Below are 20,565 nucleotides of genomic sequence, written 5' to 3'. Positions count from 1 at the left end.
ATCTACAAATGACAGGCTATGAGAATGACATGGAAAAGGATATACAAAAGAAACCAGCTGATGTTTAAAAAAACAAAAGGAAAATATAAATAATAAACCAAAAGAGTGACCTGGATAATTTTTTTTTTTATATTGGATTTACAAAAGACGCTTGTTAAAGCTTTGAAGAATCTTGTGAGAAGGGACAAAGAAGAAATGAAATCAAATTCTACAACATTATTTGAATGGACTAAAGATTAAGACTGTTAGAAGTCTTAATAGAAGTAAAAGGAAGGAATATAACGCTGGTTTATTTGGTCAAGGTTAAAATATGTTATTATTTCTGGTAAATCTTAATGGACTTACTGCTGACACCAGGACTGAAAAGATGATGCTTTATGGATTTGTCTATAGATAAAAGATGGGATATGGGATGAAGAAATCATTGGTTGTAAACTAAGAGGGGATGAAGAGTTACTAAAATTGTTTGTACTTGTGATGAAGGTTGGAAGTCACTTCTTTATACAGTATATTTCTTTTTTTCTTTCTTTACTATAGTCTTACTTTTTTTTCTTTTTTCTTTCTATTTTCTACTTTTTTATTTTCCTTTGCTGCTTTCACTCTTTCTTTCTATACCTTTTTCTTTCTTTTAGTTTGTATTAGATTTTACTATTGCAATTAAAATCCTTAATAAAATTATATTTTAAAAAGTTTGCAATTGTTATACAGGCTGTGATTCCTCACTATATACCAAGTTATACATACATTTTTGTATGCAGTTGAAGCTGTTACTAATAATTTATGCTTTTTGTATGTAATTACTCTTTTTTTCTATGTAACTTCCTTATAAATGCTACTTCCTTATGAATGCTACTTTCCCAACATTGAATGACAGATGACATTGGGTTCTGCTACCATCTATGCAGATTTCTTTTACATTCCTAAAACTTGGCAGTACTTCTGTATATTGTTTAGAAGGAAAAGTCACTACATGGATTTAGCAGGATTTATAATCTCAATGTGAGACTTAGATCTTGTGGCCCTCATAAATATATGCTCAGAACAGTTTATTTTTGATTATCTGTTACATTTTAAAACAGATGTTAATATACCTGGTAATCTGACGTGGGTGCACAATTGGCAATCCCATTTATTATTCAGATGACATTATTTGAATATGCATGTTCCTTGGTGGATACTGGTGTATCCTTGAGTTTTGTCTGTAAAATTCTATTTTTCTTTTCAGTGTGCATGTAAATTTTCTAGGAAGAGCATGGAGAGTTGTGGAGTTGTGGTGCTGAGTTTTTAAAACAAATCTTCATTTAAAAAACAAATAACTATTTTGAGAATTACTTGGAATTCTGTTTTACAGTCTCAGTAAGATTAAGTATATATTAACAAACAGGAAGCAAATTGGGAAGGTTTCTTGATAGCACAATAAACACCTAGAATATAATTGTCTATATACACAATTTATTTCATCTATAATATACTACAGATAAGGAATTGATTACCTTCTACTTAATTCACAACAAGGATGTTAACTGTAATCACATCTCTTTCTAAGACTTTAATAAAATCTTATTTGCTACACCAACATTTATTATATAACTATAATAACTCAGGGTATTTTAGGATATTTTGCCAATTATTTTCTTTTTTCTCTATTGTTTTCTATGATATGTTTTGCCCAGGCAGAACAGGACCAAGTTCTCACAGGGCTCTGGTTTTGAGTGGGTAAGACTCAAAACCAGGGAATACTGGCACATATGCCTGTTCCTTACCCAGGTCAGTGTGCAGGAATTGTGTGGGAAATGGTTGACTAGTGACCATTAAGCACATCCCATTGGCTTGGTGAGATGTTATGTAGAGCAGCATTGTGGTAAATATGTAATCTACGTATTCTCTCATACATGGGGAAATATATGTCTTGGACTGCATGAGGTATTGGCATTGTGTTGCAAGGCAGTGGTAATGTCAGTGGGTTAAGTTAGCACAGCGGCATGTGACATTCTTATTGTTAAGCAACTAAGAACTCTGTTCTCCACTGGGCAAATTCTGTTTTCTGTATACTTAAAGTATAGTTGAGTGACCAAATATTCCCTTATTCAAGAGAAATTTTGCACAGTAAATTAGCATAGTTAGCTTTGTCATCTTTACAATCTGGAAACTTATCTTCACAGATTCTATAAGAGTAAAATGTACTTTGTAACTACTAAGCTCTACATAGGACAAACTGGCCAGTCCTTATGCAAAAGAATAATGGAACACAATAACAAAAATGGAAATATCTTAACCCAATAGGGGAACATTTTGATTTTTCAGTACATTGCATAATAACAGATCATCCTTGAGTAAATGAATTGCAAAGACTGATTTCATCATGACATAGCTGTGCTAATTTTGGTTCAGAAATGGCATATTATTTCTGATAGGTTGATCAGAGACAATTGGTTCTTTTTATATGATGTGTTAACCAACTACTAGTCCAGATAACTACACAGTGATTATGACATCTGGGAACTGTTTTGTGAATGACCACTATCACAAAGGTAATTGTAGTTGACCTTACCAGGGCTCAGAAATTTGTGACTGATATAAGGATGATAGGCTGAATTACAATGCCTAGCGTTCTTATATTGACTATGCTGACTAGGGTGCTGGGATTCAGCAACAATCAGATGGTCACTGGTTTTCCATCCTAGTTTGTGCTGCTGCATTTTAATTCCCCCTGACCTTACAATTTGTTTATTTCCCCCCCCTGCAAATCATTAGTTTATGTAATACAGTGGGGCAAAAAAGTATTTAGTCAGCCACCAATTGTGCAAGTTCTCCCACTTAAAAAGATGAGAGAGGCCTGTAATTTTCATCATAGCTTTACCTCAACTATGAGAGACAAAATGGGGGGAAAAATCCAGAAAATCACATTGTCTGATTTTTAAAGAATTTATTTGCAAATCATGGTGGAAAATAAGTATTTGGTCAATATCAAAAGTTCATCTCAATACTTTGTTATATATCCTTTGTTGGCAATGACAGAGGTCAAACGTTTTCTGTAAGTCTTCACAAGGTTTTCACACACTGTTGCTGGTATTTTGGCCCATTCCTCCATGCAGATCTCCTCTAGAGCAGTGATGTTTTGGGGCTGTCGCTGGGCAACACGGACTTTCAACTCCCTCCAAAGGTTTTCCGTGGGCTTGAGATCTGGAGACTGGCTAGGCCACTCCAGGACCTTGAAATGCTTCTTACGAAGCCACTCCTTCGTTGCCCAGGCGGTGTGTTTGGGATCATTGTCATGCTGAAAGACCCAGCCACGTTTCATCTTCAATGCCCTTGCTGATGGAAGGAGGTGTTCACTCAAAATCTCACGATACGTGGCCGCATTCATTCTTTCCTTTACACGGATCAGTCGTCCTGGTCCCTTTGCAGAAAAACAGCCCCAAAGCATGATGTTTCCACCCCCATGCTTCACGGTAGGTATGGTGTTCTTTGGATGCAACTCAGCATTCTCTCTCCTCCAAACACGATGAGTTGAGTTTAGACCAAAACGTTCTACTTTGATTTCATCTGACCATATGACATTCTCCCAATCCTCTTCTGGATCATCCAAATGCTCTCTAGCAAACTTCAGACGGGCCCGGACATGTACTGGCTTAAGCAGGGGGACACGTCTGGCACTGCAGGATTTGATTCCCTGGCGGCATAGTGTGTTACTGATAGTAGCCTTTGTTACTTTGGTCCCAGCTCTCTGCAGGTCATTCACTAGGTCCCCCCGTGTGGTTCTGGGATTTTTGCTCACCATTCTTGTGATCATTTTGACCCCACAGGGTGAGATCTTGCATGGAGCTCCAGATCAAGGGAGATTATCAGTGGTCTTGTATGTCTTCCATTTTCTAATTATTGTTCCCACAGTTGATTTCTTCACACCAAGCTGCTTGCCTATTGCAGATTCAATCTTCCCAGCCTGGTGCAGGTCTACAATTTTGTTTCTGGTGTCCTTCGACAGCTCTTTGGTCTTGGCCATAGTGGAGTTTGGAGTGTGACTGTTTGAGGTTGTGGACAGGTGTCTTTTATACTGATAACAAGGTCAAACAGGTACCATTCCGTTCAGGTAACGAGTGGAGGACAGAGGAGCCTCTTAAAGAAGTAGTTACAGATCTGTGAGAGCCAGACATCTTGCTTGTTTGTAGGTGACCAAATACTTCTTTTCCACCATGATTTGCAAATAAATTCTTTAAAAATCAGACAATGTGATTTTCTGGATTTTTTTTTCTCATTTTGTCTCTCATAGTTGAGGTATACCTATGATGAAAATTACAGGCCTCTCTCATCTTTTTAAGTGGGAGAACTTGCACAATTGGTGGCTGACTAAATACTTTTTTGCCCCACTGTACTTTGTCTGAATATTACTCCCTGAATCAATACAGTGGATTTAGTCCACTAAAGCTTATGGAACAATGTAGCTGTTAACCTTAAAGAACCCCAAGAAACCATATCTGTTGCAGCAAACTACTTGGCAACTCATCTGGAATTTATGGCAACAGGTTGGAATAGATTTAGTTAGGATCTAAGTTCTGTATCCAGTTACATTGTAGTTCTACTGATTCTCGGCTCTTCTTTTTTCATAAAACCCAGGTGAAGCAGTCAGTGGCCTTTAGAGGATTCTGAGTCAAGGTTAGTTGGATGAGTGCTACAAAACTGAAGCTGAAACCAGTTATGGTAATGGTGTAGTTGCAAAATGGAGTTAAACTATGAAGTTGTATTGTGGCCAATTCTAGGTGGAGTTATATTTGTATTGAGTTGATTAATAATTCTTGGGATAGGGAAAATGTTCTTAGTCTCAAAGTGACTTCTGTGAATTGAAATACTTGCTACCAATTTTTACTGGTATGAACTCTATCCCTGGGGAGAAAATACAAATAGCATCTGATTCAGAACACTTTGGACAATTTATTAGCTAGGACTTACCATGTTGATTGTATTTTGGCCATGTTGAAAAGTTCCCACTTCTTGACACCATTCACACTGTGTATAATTGGAGAAATTGAAGGACCACATATTCTCATATCATTCTGCCCAAATGCTAAGGCTGTCAACTGAAGCCATTTCCTAAAAAGGTTTTCCTCTGTGCAGGATAGATAGGTAGCTATTGGAAAACATCCTTGTATGGTTTCTAGAGACATAATTGCCTATCATAGACTTTATTATCCAGTTAGAGAGTAAAACAGTTAAATGTCCCATATTTTTGTTGAAATAATCTGTACTATTAAAGGTTTTGTGTATAGTTTTGTATAGATCCAAAGGATCCTGAGTAAGGTTGGCTGACATGAGGGCCGATTAACACTTTTGTAGACTGTCCTCTGCCAGTGCCCTCTTCATACTTTGGTTAAGCTGCAAGGTCCATTTGGCACGACATCTTGCTTGACCTACTGGAGAAATTGAAGGAATGAAGAAGTGAGTCTCCAGGTGTGTCTGCTGAGTGGGAGGCTTCCAATATAGACAGAGTGAGAAACGATCACTGTCCAGATGGGGTAGCACTTTGAAATCCTCCATGTAGGGTAGCAGGTTCGATGTAATTAACATATAATCAATGGTACTTGTTCTGATCCCTGCCATAAATGTTCACCTGGATAATTTCCTGCAAAAGAACCATTTAGTATAAGGTGATTAAGCCTATTTGCCATTTTTGCGAGGCAGAATCCAGCATAATTTGATCTTTTATCTTTGGAGAGACACAAAAAGGAGATGCAAGCTGAATTGAAGTCCTGAGTTGGTGGGTACTGGTGAAATTTACTATAAAGTATATAATCATCAGGGCCCAATCTAGCATTAAAGTCAGTAGCACCATAGCATTTGGGTATTCCAAAAGAACATACCGTTCTAGCTCCATTCATACTACATTGATTTCAGCTTTTCCTGTGGAAGGTAAACATTGATAATTAACAATGAGCCAGTACCCATTGAGAAGTAGAGCCATAGCCATTTGTTTTAATGGAGGGATGGTTGTAGATGGTACTCTCAAAGAGGTAGAGCTGAGGATGCTGAAACCGCCTTGCAGCCGCCCTGGCCCTCTGCCTGGAGTTACTTCCATTTTATATGAGTAGTACCCATTAAGCAGGAGATCATCAACTGTCCATGTTTCTTGCACCAGAATTATATCGTTGGTATGCAGGTGGTCGGAAAAATTGGAGCCTCTATTGCAATACCAGCCAGCTAAATTCCACGTTAGGATTTTTAAAATATTTGCCTTATGCCGGCCTACATGCTGTTGTGCCTACTGTTCTGTGAGCCCTCACTTGTCAATACCCACTTTATGGTCCTGATGGGTCCCACCAATAAACCTAGCTTGTGGAGATTCAGACCTGAAATTATCAGAAGCTTGCACAGAAAGCTGAGCAACTGTAGAAGTTTTAAAATTTGGTCGTTTCAGAGGACTATTAGAACATGAATTAGAAATAGAGAGTCCTCTACATCAAGCTCAGCATTGAAGTTTTGCAGATCTGAATTCTTCATGGCAGCTGTGAGAATGCACATAGGTTGCTCCTCCTCAGCAACACAATCACATTGTTTCTCAAAGTGAGAGTTATTTGCCTGGGTAGTTAGTAAAGCTAAATTTGTTAGTGGCTTAGCTGTTTTACACGTCATTAAAGATTCTCTCAGGTCATCTAGCCTTTTAATTATGTCAGCCTGGTATGTATCCAACAAAGCATTAAAACAGTTAATCAGACTTTCTTCTAGTGGTTCATTAGACAACTGTGTTACTGTGGATTGTACAAGTTGTTTGCTTAAAGTTCTCCCTCACAGAGACTCTGTTGATAAGATGTCCTTGAAGTTGTCTGAGTGGGGAATTTTACTTTTGTGTATTAAAGTGCCAGTACCCTCTTGGCTGCACTGAGTTAAAAGTGGGCTGATTTCCTCAAAATGGAAAACATGAATTGGGAAGATTGAAAAAGTACTCAGAAAAGGTTTCATTTTAAAGAGCATGCTGGGGACTACAGGCTGTCCAAATGTCAGCAAGATCCAACTGCAACTGCCTCTAGGTGGAAGCCATTCTACCTTTTGTAAGTCCATCAGTTGTCTTTCACTGCGTAATAGCTGGCTTAGGAACTGGGTGATGGCTTTTTTAGATCCCCATCTACCTCTTTATTTTGTTGTTTAGGATTTGCAAAGTTATCTTACTGGTTTGTAAGAGACATTTGTCTTTTACAAACGTTTCACCCTTCTCGCCTTTCTCTGTAGAGTTGCTTATCCTTTTCTTTTCTTCTTTATCATTTCCCCTTGTTAGGCTGAATTCAGGGATGAGGTCTTCCTTTCCTCTGCCTGCTGTTTGTAGGGCACAATTTAGACACAAATTGTTTGCTTTGGCAGGGTGAGCAATTTTATCTGATTGACTTTCAATACATTTTGCAAAAGATTCCTTTAGAGAGTCTACTTTATTTTTGACTAGTCAGCAAGTCAAAGATTGAAAGAACGATCTGTACTGTCAGTAGACTATTTCTGGTTATAAAGTCTAGTGTATTTTGTTCTTTCAAGGATTTAAGATTAGAGACCTCATCTCCCTCCTGTATAAGCCATTCCACAGGTGAGCAAACAGCAGCCACCTGTGGGGAGGCGGCATTCTCTATCAGAGAGGAGGAAAGCTCTAGAAATTGCTGATTCTCTGTCAGCCTGTAGGTCCCAATCCGGGGGGTCATACCTGTCGGATAGATGAAGCGGTGTGATATTATTTACGGGAGAGGCTTGCTTGTTTGTGACATATCTGTCAACTTTCTGTTGTTTTAGAGGCTTAGATGAAGGCTATGTTGCAGAAGATGTCCACTGTCTCTTCTTTTTACCCATGACAGCAATGCAAACGTACTTTCTATAAAAAAGACTGGTCCAATAATAGCAATAATACTAAAAAAGACATAAAATAGTAAAAATTAACCTTTAAGAAAAAGTCAAGTGATCTAAAAATAAACAGTGAACTAAAATATAGGTAAAATGAAAGGTTTTTAGGAGCAGTCTGTTATAAGGATTGTGACCATGTCGTCATCTTAATTCCCTCCCCACATCTAATCAGTAGTTGGAAATCAGTAGTTCTTCAGGGTTGGCTGAAGTTGTTTGGCATTGTAGTTCTGCAATATTTGGAGGGCTACAGATGCTGCAACCTTGAACCTAGGTCAGTACTGTATTACAAATAGCTGATGAACCTGCTGTATGTTGCCTAATAGACTATAAATGATAGGGGTTCCGATTATTATTACTATGACTCACTGAAGTATATTATCATACAGTAAAGTTGCTGGTGCTTTTCATAGTGGTGGAATATTACCCATGAAACAAGATAAATTAGTGTGTGTTGAAGTACACTAATTTTAGTTGCACCAGTAGAGAAGTGACATGTGGCAAAGAAGCAGGCTAGTATTCCAGGAAAAAAAAACAAATAGAAAAAACTTCTAGTAACTGAAGTAGGCTGAAGAGATATGCTAGTGAAAGGAGAAACAATGCTTTCTTAGAACAAATCTATATGATGTTCATATATTGCTATAATTGAGCTGAATTTAGTTTTATATTAAGCTCTGCATTTCTCTGTCTTTCTGAGTAGGAAATGGATTCGATAAAAGCAGAAAATCTCTTCTGAAACAATTCATTTATGTAAAGCTTGGAATTATTGAAAATTGAATTCACAGTCTGCTTCTTAGGACTGAGAATTCCTCTTAGACACTCCATATTGAAAAATGTGTCAAATTACACTCTGCTGTCAGTGATTAAATAAGAATAATACATACAGGGAAGTTTCTGTGAAAAATTCATGACAATGAATTATAATTTCTACAGTTCGAATTAAATCAAACAGCTGCAATTCTATAATTTTGTGTCATTTATTCCTGGCATCTCACACCCATCAACTCTACAACAATGGGCTGCTTAAACAGTTTTCAAATCCAACCTCATACAAAATGCACTGCTATAGCTGCATCTTATATGAGGGGGACATTGTAGAAACATTTATTTTGAATTCATTGCCTGACACTATGTTATTAACAAGATTTTTAATATACTGGGAGGAATCAGGTATTTACAAAACAATTTGTTTTGAAAAAAACATAGTTCCATATGAAGGGGATGAGCTTATTCCAAATCTCATTTTATGTTGCTCTATCACTGTAATGAAGATTGATTAATCATCATGACTAATCTTGTATGGGCTGGAAAGCTAAGCAGGGCTTTAGACTTGATAGTTGAAAAAGACAGAGTTGAAAAAACATCCAAGAAGAAAGCAACAGCAAATCACTACAAAACTACATGATCTTGAAGGAGGCTTACTTTTGGCACAGAGTTCAGTGAAAGTGCCTGAACAAGAGGACAATTTGATTGCTATAACAAATTCATCTGAAGTTAGAAAATATTAATGATTTCATCAGAAAAGTTTATGCTACAGTTGAACAGCAGTTATTTTAATATTAGCATGGTATATAGTCGTTAGACCTGAAATGTAATAAATCTGCATGTGTTAACATTTAATACAACTCATATTTGCAAATGTGATCAAATTGGAATGTCATATAAGAGTTTAAAAGAAAAGAACAGTATATAGTAATCACATTTTATACCTGGACTCTTACTATCCATATTTTTTCTGGCCCTGCACTCAATAGGGCTGCGGAAAGGATTCAGGCAACACTTTCTGCACTTCTACCCTATAGTGCTCAATGCAGGGAGTGGGGAGGCGTGTAGAAGAGCTCATTGGAAAATCCTTGACAACCTTCCAGAAATACCTTAAATAATGGCTGTGTCAGCAGGCCTGGGGATCTCAAGGAAATGGCTACATTGTTTTACTATCAATTCTCTCCCATATCTTGTTATTAATAACATTGTTTATGTCTTTTAATTGTAGTTTTTAACATTTGGATTTTATTATTGCTTTTATTGTAAGCTGTCTAGAGTCATTTTTTTGTGAGATGGGTGGCTGTACTATATAAATGTAATAAATAAATATATAAATCAAGTTTATATGCCGCCCATCTCTCTATCAGTGACTGTAGGCAGCTCACAAGTAAAAATATAAAATCATTTAAAAACTACAAAAGACATGAAAAGACTACAGACAAAGTTAAAAGATGGAGAGAGCATCCTCAAGGCGCCAGCCACCCCCAGTTTTGGGAGCTCCCATTGGATCCCCAAGCTAGGCGGCAGAGCCAGGTCTTAAGGCTCTTCCGGAAGGCCAGAAGAGTTGGGGCCAACCTCACTTCAGGGGGCAAGATATTCCACAGGGTGGGGGCGATGGCAGAAAAGGCTCTCCTCCTAGACCCCGCCAGTCAAAATTCTCTGACAGGGTCCGCAACATGCCCTTCCTGCTGGACCAGGTGGGACAGGCTGATGTAACCAGGACAAGGTGGGTCCTCAGGCTGGGCCCATGCCATGAAGGGCTTTAAAGATCATAACCAACACCTTGAATTGGACTCAGAAGCAAACTGGCATCCAAACCAGCTCACACAGCAGAGGTGTTACATGTGCAACCCTAGGGGCACCCAAAATTGCCCACACCGCCACATTCTGTGCCAGCTGCAGCTTCTGGATACTTTTCAAGGGTAGCCCCATGTAGAGCGCATTGCAATAGCCCATAAATAAATAAGGTATGACAATCCCTTCCTGAATATGGTAGAAAAGAACATTTGGGTTGAGAAGGAAGTATAAGTGATTAACCTGCTGATCTTTTCCATTTATTCCTACAGAATGTGGTGCTATGGAAATGATGCATAGTATGCTGTAAACCTGTGAATTAAGCTAACATCTAGAATAGGTAGTAGGTAAGCTGTGTGAATAAGTAAAAGACCTGTCATATAATTGATCAGGATGGGAAACTGGTGATAAGAAGGCATAGCTGAGTTGAACAGTTATTAGGAAGGTGGTGGAGAGAGGAATAGAAATTATAGACTGCTCTACTGGCCTTTAGGATGTACAGTATGGAAAATATTTCTATTGTCTGATACTTCTTTTTATCTATTAACATTTGTGTATATGCTATTACATCTTGCCATGCTATGCATGATGACAGTTTATTTATATACTGCCAATGTAAAAGTCCCTTCCAAAAATGTACCAAGAAAACTGCAGGCAGTCACCAGAGTCAAGACTGGTTTGAAGAGACCCTCCCCCCAAAAAACTCACATAAAATCACCCAGGTAGTGGCAGCATCTAACCATCCTTGATCATCACAAAAAGCAAGGTTGGACCTGGGTACTACTTGGCTGAGATCGTGGAGGAGAAATTTCTCCATAGAGTTCTTTAATAACTGGGATTAGCCATATATACCCTCTTCAGATGAAACACAAATTGTTTATTATGGCATCAGAGGCAGCAGGAGCAAACCTAAAAAAGAGGGGGAATGCAACCCGTCTGTATAGAGTTAAGAACATTAGAATATACATATGATTGTATACAGTAAAGTAATTGATTGGATATACCGAGACACGTGTGTTTAGGGAAGTCAAATGGAGGTGGTATCTATGAGGTAGAATGATAAAAACAGCGGTATGTTAAAAGAACAAAGACAGTATTCTCATGAACATGGTTTCTTTCAAGACAGTTACTTTTATAGGGTTATCTATACTGGCTTTGCTTCCTAGCACCTATGCTCATGTCCTTATATCTTATGCTGACAGGGTTTATTGTTTCCCAAGTCTCTGGGAAGTTAACCTAGGGAGTGGGGTGTTATGTTTGTCCTAACCAACACTATATTTTCTCCTACAATAGCACCAGCAACATCCTGGAAGAATGCAGTGGTGAACCATTTCCATGTCCATTAAGTCATCAGGAGGAACATTTGACTCAAAGGAGACTTTACCTTAACATGAAAATTGATACTATAAGTGGCAGAAATCAGGCACCCTGTAGCATTCTAAATTAGTGTGTCTCCTGAGATAATCTGGCCTTCAGAAACTAGTATATGAAGTGAAATGCAATCAGTTATTTATACAGTTCTTAATAAATTACTGTTCATTCCAATTCAGTGGTGTTTACAAGATCTTGCTCCTTTCATCAGAATGAAGAAAGTCTGTTGTGCCATCATGCAGCAATCTCTATCCTTTTGAGCATGTATGATGTATTTAGAAAAGGGGTGGAACTTGCATCACAACACAGCAACGGTGCTTTTGTTGTCTGACACACACATCCTGCCTGCTCCTGTGGAGGCTGGCAATTTAGTTTTTACATATGTTTCTAGAATGGATTTTCCATAAGTGTTATAGATTATATATTTTTGAATAAATGCATATAGCTTTTTATCGTAACAAATACTGTAAGCACACTGATTTTTTTTTCAAGTCTTCTCTTGGGAAATAAAGCTCTAAGTGTAATCACAAATAGTATTACTGGGAAATGTAAAATGTTTCTTGATTTGTATGTTTAACTTCTTCATAGATTGCAAGGTATATGAACTTCTTGCCATGGCCCACTATGCTACAGGATATCCTGGGAGGAGTAACCCTAATGTACAAAAACTTCTGAATGCAACAATGACTGCCATACTCTGTCCCCAACCATGATGATGATGATGATGATTCCATTTCTAGGGTTATAGATTTCTATCAGAGTCCTGTATCAACAGAATGAATTGCTAAAATCACAATTCTAAATAAATAATGTGTGCATATCTTTTGATTAGGTTCAAACCGTTTTTTCCATTTCAAGTGGTGCCACCTGAAGAATATAGAGACCGGAACCTCAGTATACAAGGTTTCTCACTAACAGAAGGAAGACTGAAAGTTTCCTTAATAGAATGTTCAAGGTATGTTCTTGATGATCCCTATCATATTGGTTTTGTTTGTGCCTTAAAATCAGGTGATTGGGTAAACAGGATTAGGAACAGGTTACAGTTAGTGTTACGGTTCTTCAAGTTAAGGATTTGTGTCCAATTAACTTATTCTTCTGACAGAAAGTTCTCATCAGCAAAACAGAACAGAGTTCAAGACAGTTGAAATGACTGAAATGTGCACTCTAGAACTAAGACGTCTCCCAAAGAATCAACTCCCAAAACATATTTTTGTTGGTCTTTTTCCCCTTTGAGTGGTAGAGGTTGTCAATTTTTATTTTACAGATTTTATGACGGAACTACCCAACTTTGCTGATTTCAAAAACATGAACAGTGTCAGACTTGGTTAGTACTTGGACAGGAGACTACCAATAAATACCAGAAGCCCCTAAGAGAAGAAGTAAGCAGTAACCTATTTGTAACCTATTTGGCTATAGGTTCACTGTGACAGCTAAACTCATAGATAGTGTGGCTCTTTTGGAAGAAGCCAAATAATGGTGACAAAAGCCGTCACTGGGTACCCTAGCCAAGCAAAATTTATCATTTCCTAGGAGAGTCGGCTTAAATGGACTTAGAGTTGGCCGAACAATCACACTCAAAAAGTGCTCATTAATGGCTCTACTTTAGCTTGGAAGTATCAGTGTGCACAGGACTCTATCATGTGCCCTAAGCTGTTCAACAGTGTTATCAGTGACTTCTATGAGGAAGTTGTGGAAACACTTATCAAGTTTGCAGATGACACAAAAGCTGGGTGAGGTAGCTAATACTTTAGATAAAAGAGACTGGGCTTGAGCAGTGGGCTGAAATAAACAGAATGAAATTTAACGAGTAATGTGAAGTTCAGCTTCTGGATAGCAAAAATGTACAAGTATAGAATGGTGAGGCCTGGTTTGGCAGTAGTACATGTGAAAAGGAACTTGGAGTCTTTCTCAGCCACTCGTTGAACATAAGCCAGCAGCATGATGCAGTTGCGGAAAAGACGGATGCTCTCTTGGGTGCATTAACACCAAAGCATAGAGCTCATTTCACAGTCGTAATTGCTCCACTCATCTCTACCCTGATCAAACCCCATTTGAAGTACTATGTCCAGTTCTGGGCACCACAGTTCAAAAAGCATTAGTGACAAATCAGAGCAAGTTCAAGAAGGGCTACCAAGATGGTGATGGGTTTGGAAACCAAGCTGTATGAGAAATTTTTAAAGGGATCTGGGTATAAAGCTGGGAGATATGATAGCAGTGTCAAATATCTGAACAGTTGTCATATAGAAGAGGGTATGGATGTATTATCTGTTGCCCAGAGAACAAACCAAAACCAGAGGGTTAAAAGTACAAGGAAGTTCCCTGTAGTCATCAGGAGGAATTTCCTGATAGTACAGACTGTCAACCAGTGAAATAGGCTGCCACATGATGTAGTGAGTTCTTCACTAGAAGACTTGAAACAGGCTGAATGGTTATCTGTTAGGGATTCTATAGTGAATCAACTATAGAATTGATAGACTTCATAGTGGATATAATGTTATGACCTGGGTCTTAGCTAAGGACTGATGCTGATTTGTATGAATCTCTTTGCTCATTTCTCTTCTATTAGAAATGGTCATTTTAGTCATTTTATGCTTAATTGACTAGGACCAGAGAGAGCCAGGTTCATGTCCACCCTCTGCTGTGGAAGCTTGCTGGGTGACTTTGGACCATTCACTATCTCTTAGCTCAACTTACCTCTCAAGGTTGTTGTAGAGAAAAAAAAGGAGGAAAAGTGTAATGTGCACCACCTAAGCTCCTGAAAAAAAGATGGGATATCAATTTAGCAAATAAATAAATTTAACAGTTTAACAACTAAGACATTAGTTATCTCTCCTTTAGCCAGAAAGATTCTCAGAGTGGCCTGCAAAGCAAAAAGTCACAACTAAAAATCAAAAATAAAAGGAAAGAATGAAGAGCAAGAAAAAGGAAAACAAGAATGTCTGGGAACTAATTTGTAATGTATTACTAATCTTAAAATGACCAGCTGTAATGCAGAAATAATTCAGTAATAATTATAAAGTAACCAGAAGTTGCTGATCTTTTCAAAACTAGCTGGCATGGAAATGGCCAAGAGAGAGAATTTTCACATTTCTGGTCCCTTTAGTAGCTGAGCAAGGGGTATAGTTCTGCTTCCTGTTTTTCCCTCTGATATAACTTGGTGGAATGACTGCTGAATCATCATTGGTGGAGAGGTAACAGTTGATAATGATAGTAAACAGTCCCGTTTATGTAGGGTATGAGGGTGATGGGCAAGAGAAAGAGTGTTCTCTATCAAAAAGATATATCTTGGGCTATGTTATCAGCAAGATAAAAAGTTCAGGAAACTAAAGTATAACTGCATATATATTGGGTAATGATAGCTGAAAATGCAAATGGTTTGCAAGCTCTAGTAATGAAAGTCAAGGAACACAGTGGAAAAAATGGGACTAAAATTCAACATAAAGAAGACCTAATTAAAGAAAACAGGTGCAACAACCAGCCTCAGAACTGACAGTGAAGATGTTGAAATAATGGATAGCTTCTGCCTTTTAGGATCAACCATCAGCAGTAAAGGAACTAATAATTAAAAATATGCTGCAGACTAGCACTTGGTAAAGTAGCAATGAAGGCCTTGGAAGAGATATTCAGATACCATGATGTGTCTATACCTACAAAGATTAGAATCATGCAGCCAATAGTTTTCCCTGTGACACTCCACAGAAGTGAAAGTTGGACTTTAAAGAAGCAGGATAAAGTATTGACACTTTTGAACTTTGTTGTTCAAAATCTTGAGAATACCTTGGATAGCCAAGATAACAAACAGGGATCATCAAACAAATCAACTCAGAGTTCTTACTTGAGGCACCAATGACCAGGTTCAAATTGTCCTACTTTGAACACATTATGTGAAGTGTTAGAGAAGTGTCTAACACTAGGAAAGGTGGAAGGAAAGAGAAGAAAAGGACAACCGGAAGCAAGGTGGATGGACTCAGTTGCAGTGGTCATAGGTGTTCCATTGGAAGACCTGTAGGACCAGATTAGAAATAGATCATCTTGGAAACTATCTATCTTTGTGGTCACTAAGAATCAACACTGACTTGATGGCACATAAATAATCAAATGTATTGGATAACGCAGAAAATCTAGCCAACATAGACATGTTTTAAAATGTATTTCTCATAGATTATTCAGATAAAATGTAGTAGAAGGGACCAGTAAGTCTTCCTTGATCTTTAATCTAACCTGATTTTCTTATTTTATTGACAGTTAAGCTATTAAATAGCAGTTGAGAAGCTTGAATAGAATTACATAATATTCCTATAAAATGCAGAATCTTCACACACGCAGCTATACTGAGTCTCAGATTTTAAAAATATTGGTTAAAAGGCTACCCCAATTAGGTGGCAGGTATATTTCATAATGAACACGTTTTCAGAAGTACTTAAAAGTTATAGGTGACAGTTACCTGTTTGTCTTGTAAGAAAAGAATTATATTTTTCCCTTTAGAATTATTTCACTGATATGCATTTAATTAAAATTAGTACATTCAGTTGTTTTTAGTCAGTTTTTATCACTGTTACTTACTTTGCAATAATGCACAGTTTTACTTGTTACCTATTTCAGTTGCATATATTACCTATATGAAAAATGTTGAAATTCTGGATTTGCTTTCATTTGCTGCCTGTTTCCACTAGAGGGTGCAAATTCTTTTTTAAACTTCTGATATCCTGAATTGTAGGAGTATGGGTGCAGCTGAAATAGTGTAATACAAATCATTTTTTAAAGGTAATGTAGCAGCTGTAAGCAATTAATGGTAATTTAATAATTAATTTAAACAGTAATTATATGTTTGGATTTCAGATTATTTATTTTTGGATCCTATGAGAGAGAAGTAAATATTCACTGCACAATTGAATTGAGTGATAAAGTTTGGGAAGAAAAAGAAAGGACTTTTATCAAGACGGTAAACCATATTTTCCATAATTTCAGTCTAATGCAGCAGTAATATATGGTATATGTAATATAATATACTATATGATATATAACATACTATATGTGATATATAATATTATGAACTTAAAATGCATGATCTATTCCTGATATTATAGAGATACATCTTTTGCAAAGAATCAACATATTTTTCAGTGGAAACTTGTCCATCATCTCTTGGACCAGCCACTGCCTGGAAAGAAAATTCCATACATTCTTTCTGTACATTTATACACCCATTGCTTTCCCCTTGGGATCAGAACCAACTATTCTCCCTCAGCCCAATCCACCTCACAGGATTGTTGTGGGGAAAGTAGGAGGAGAGAGCATTATGTATGCTGCCTTGGGCTGTAAAAAATAAAGGTAGGATATAAATAAAATTAAAATAAATTACTTGAATAATGGGCAGTAGTCCCTGGAGGAAAAAGCAGTGGTTTGGTGGGAAGATTAAAAAAAAAAATGTGCCTAGTTTCTGCTACTAATGGCATAACATTGGCAATACATGACACTGTTTCTTTTAGAGAACCAAAACTTGGTCTAGTATTTTCTTTTGTGAATTTCTCAGCCCATGTAATAGTTGCAAACATTTTAACAGTAGGTGGCAGTATTACTATTTAATATATCTTCCACAATATCTCTGTACTTGACAGAAAGCATCAATTGGATCCCCTATTTGTATCCCCTCACTTAACTGAGCTTTCTGTTCATACATTTAAGCAAGATAAGGTATGTAAGCTGAATAAGACAGCTATTGTTTGACAAGCAAGCTTTTTAGCAGAGGAAGTCTTAATGTTTCCATCACTCTCACTGGGGCAAGAACTATTAAATTGGTCAGCAGTTGTAAAGCCAGTCATATTAAAGAAGTCTATTCTTGACGTTTCTCCCCATTTTTGATTGCAGGAGTAATGAACTTTCAGGTGATTCCCAGTTAATCTCAGAAAGGCCTGTTTGGAGCAAGGCTCCTGAACTATTTTCATCAGAGCAAGAAAGGCTTTTTTTTCATAATCTTTTTGATGTGCTCCCCACATAAAATTTTGATACTTATGCAAATAAGCCTTCAGAGGGAATGATTCTCTTATCCTAAAGAGCATTCAGAAGTTTTTCCTACATGGCCCAGATTAAACTGGAATTCCTTTTTTGGAAACCTTTATTTGACTATTCTAAAAAAAACAAGCAACCTCTCATCATGTTAAAAAATAATACAAAAATCAAATACAGCTTTCAGAATTTTAAACTTGCCCAAAGCATTTCTTTCTCTTTCCAAGGCGAATGCTCCTATAATCACATTTCTTCAATTAGAAAATTTATTGTGTAATGAATCATGTAGGGATCATAATGACTGCCACCTGGAATCTACTTTAAAACACCATTTTATACTGCTGCCAAAGCTTATATCACTTTCTTCATCCTTGCAAAGATGGCATATTAGTGTCCAGCTGTACAACATCCAAAGTAGTCACTGGAAATTATTTCTTGCATGGGGCTTTGATGGTCAATGCAAGATTTAAAAATAATCCAATTGATATATACAGTAGGATTGAAAGCTATGAGACTGCAAAGCTTTTAAGATCCAAATTTTGGAAAAGATAAATTTAATTTTCCATACTTTCAGGTTTATCACTGGGTATTTATCCTAGCTTTGGCCACTAGCTGGAATCAGGAATTTCAGAATCCAGTTTTTCTTTACACTCAACTTGGTAGTTATTATTAAACCCATTGAAATTGTAGTAGGAGGTATTTCCCTTAAAGGGATTAATTAATTTTAAACCGGAGACCAGGACACATTACATTGAAGCATAAATTGGTTTATTGACAGTGCAGGAGGCCTAAAGAGGGGAAGGGTTACAGTCCCTCTTTATAGACTTACAGGCAATAGAATGTACATGTGATTGGACAGAGCAGCCAAGCATTTCATTGGATATAATACATCATGTGCCTTGTGAGGTCAGTGAGGCCATTAGGGTATAACTATGAGGCAATGGGGCAGGACTTCCAAGACAATGGGGTTTTTACAAAACAAAGAGGCAGTTATTCCATGAACAGAGTTTCTTTCTAGGGGATACTTTCTTTTGCTTCGCCAGAGCTCTGCTGCCTCCCAGTATCTTTTCCCAGCTCGACAGCATTCCTTGGCCTTCTGAATGTTCTGTGGCTAAGCTAACAATGTAGTTTTCTTGGGAAAGTGTTTTGCAATGAGGTGGTTGCCCAGTTTGACACCATATAGCTGAGCCTGTGCTTCGTTTTCCCTGGGAAGAAGTTTTTAGGGGCTTTTAACTTGGCCCCAAGAATCCTCCTTCAAAATCTTATCAAGCATTGGGCCCTGTTTGTGTGAGCGCTTGCTCCAAGATATATATGGAAAATAATTGGGTTGTAAATATAACTTTGACCCTTTTACTTATGGAAATCTTACATTATGGCATAATCCCATTAGTTAAAAATAGTGGGTAAATCTATTTATTGGGTAAACTGGGCCTTTCATAATATTACTTTGGATCAACTCAGTCCTGAGGTTTCTGATTTAAAACATTTTGCAGAATTAAAAAATGAATTCAGTTTACTTCAATAATGGTTCTTGGCAGTTTATTTAATGCAAGCATTTCTTATTTGTTCTATTTGATCCATAGTCTATTGTTGCTTCTGAAGTTCTACAATGACTGGATATTTTAGTGGAATTAATTGTGGCTCCTATGCAAGTAATTTTTTGTTAAAGGAAGTTGAAGGGCATTAATATTAACTGTGTTTTTTTACTTGACCTCTGGAATAATGAGTTTGAATGTCTTGTCCTGATAAAGGAATGGAGGGTTGCTTTAAATAATGTGAAATTATTTCCTATGGTCTGAAAATGAGATTAAACAAAAACATGTTTCATGTATTTTGGGTACCTTTGAGAATGTTTAATAATATTCATTGTTATCACTTTTGTGTTGGAGATGCAGCTGGAACATTAATTCATGGTTTGGACATGTCCTATTATTGCCACATTTGGGGTTGATATCAGTAGGTTTGTTAATAAGACTGTGGATGTATATGATCTTCTTGGCTATCTCTCTAGTATTTGGACTCCATCAAGAACTCTGGATTTTTCAGACATGAGGTCTGGCTAAAGGAGTAATATAATATAGAAATCTCCACTAATTTACAGTGATGGATTGTTAATGTATATCATTGTTTGAATTAGCTTTGTTTGTTTACAGAGGAGTGAAATTTTTAAAAAAAGAACCTATACAATATGGTCAGGTTTCTTTATTTATTCTGTTTATAGCATAATTTTTTAGGCCTTTTTTTTTCTCATTTCTTCCTTCTCTTCTCATGCTTAATTTGAGGTTACATTATATTGTTATTATTGTTATATTTTAATTATGTTAATTAGTTTGGTATAATAATTTTTTAAAAAATCCAAATTAAGGAAAAAAAAGTCCTAAGAAAGAAAATGGTAGAGGAGAGTAATTCTGGAAATTAAGTTAGAACTTACTCTTCAGAAATAATCTTATATAAAGATGCTTCTTTCAGTAGAGCAATTTTCAGTTTCAGTCTAGAAAACCCCCTCCAAAGTCACGGAACCATCCTCCACCCTTAGACAAATTCACAAGTTTGCCAAAGCACCATCTCTACATATTCTGGTAATCCTTTTACAATATCTTTTTACAAACTCTGCTGTAAGCTAATGGATCCTTGAAATAATAGAGAAAAGCAAAATGTCACTTCCTACATAAAGATTCCAAGAACAAAAGACCCACTTTGAGCATTTGGATGCAGTGAAAGCCATTGATTACTCATTTACTTCTTTACTTACTTCTAGTTCAA

The 20,565-nt window shown here is 37.0% G+C and overlaps 1 protein-coding gene across 1 annotated transcript in view; it reads left to right on the top strand.

Annotated features, from left to right (window-relative positions):
- Window positions 1-20,565, top strand: part of PDZD8 (PDZ domain containing 8) — a 56,120-nt gene that overhangs the window by 8,717 nt on the left and 26,838 nt on the right. The window contains exons 2-3 of the mRNA XM_007424027.4: window positions 12,629-12,751; window positions 16,636-16,738. Of these exons, the coding sequence (XP_007424089.1) occupies window positions 12,629-12,751; window positions 16,636-16,738 (226 nt within the window). The remainder of the gene's footprint in view (window positions 1-12,628; window positions 12,752-16,635; window positions 16,739-20,565) is intronic.

This window comes from Python bivittatus, unplaced genomic scaffold (assembly GCF_059951505.1).
Source record: "Python bivittatus isolate LINGU-HERP-01145 unplaced genomic scaffold, Pbiv_v1 ctg000980_np1212, whole genome shotgun sequence".
In the NCBI taxonomy this organism is placed as follows: domain Eukaryota; kingdom Metazoa; phylum Chordata; class Lepidosauria; order Squamata; family Pythonidae; genus Python; species Python bivittatus.
Note: the sequence above shows the minus strand (reverse complement) of the source record. Positions and strands in the feature narration are given on the sequence as shown.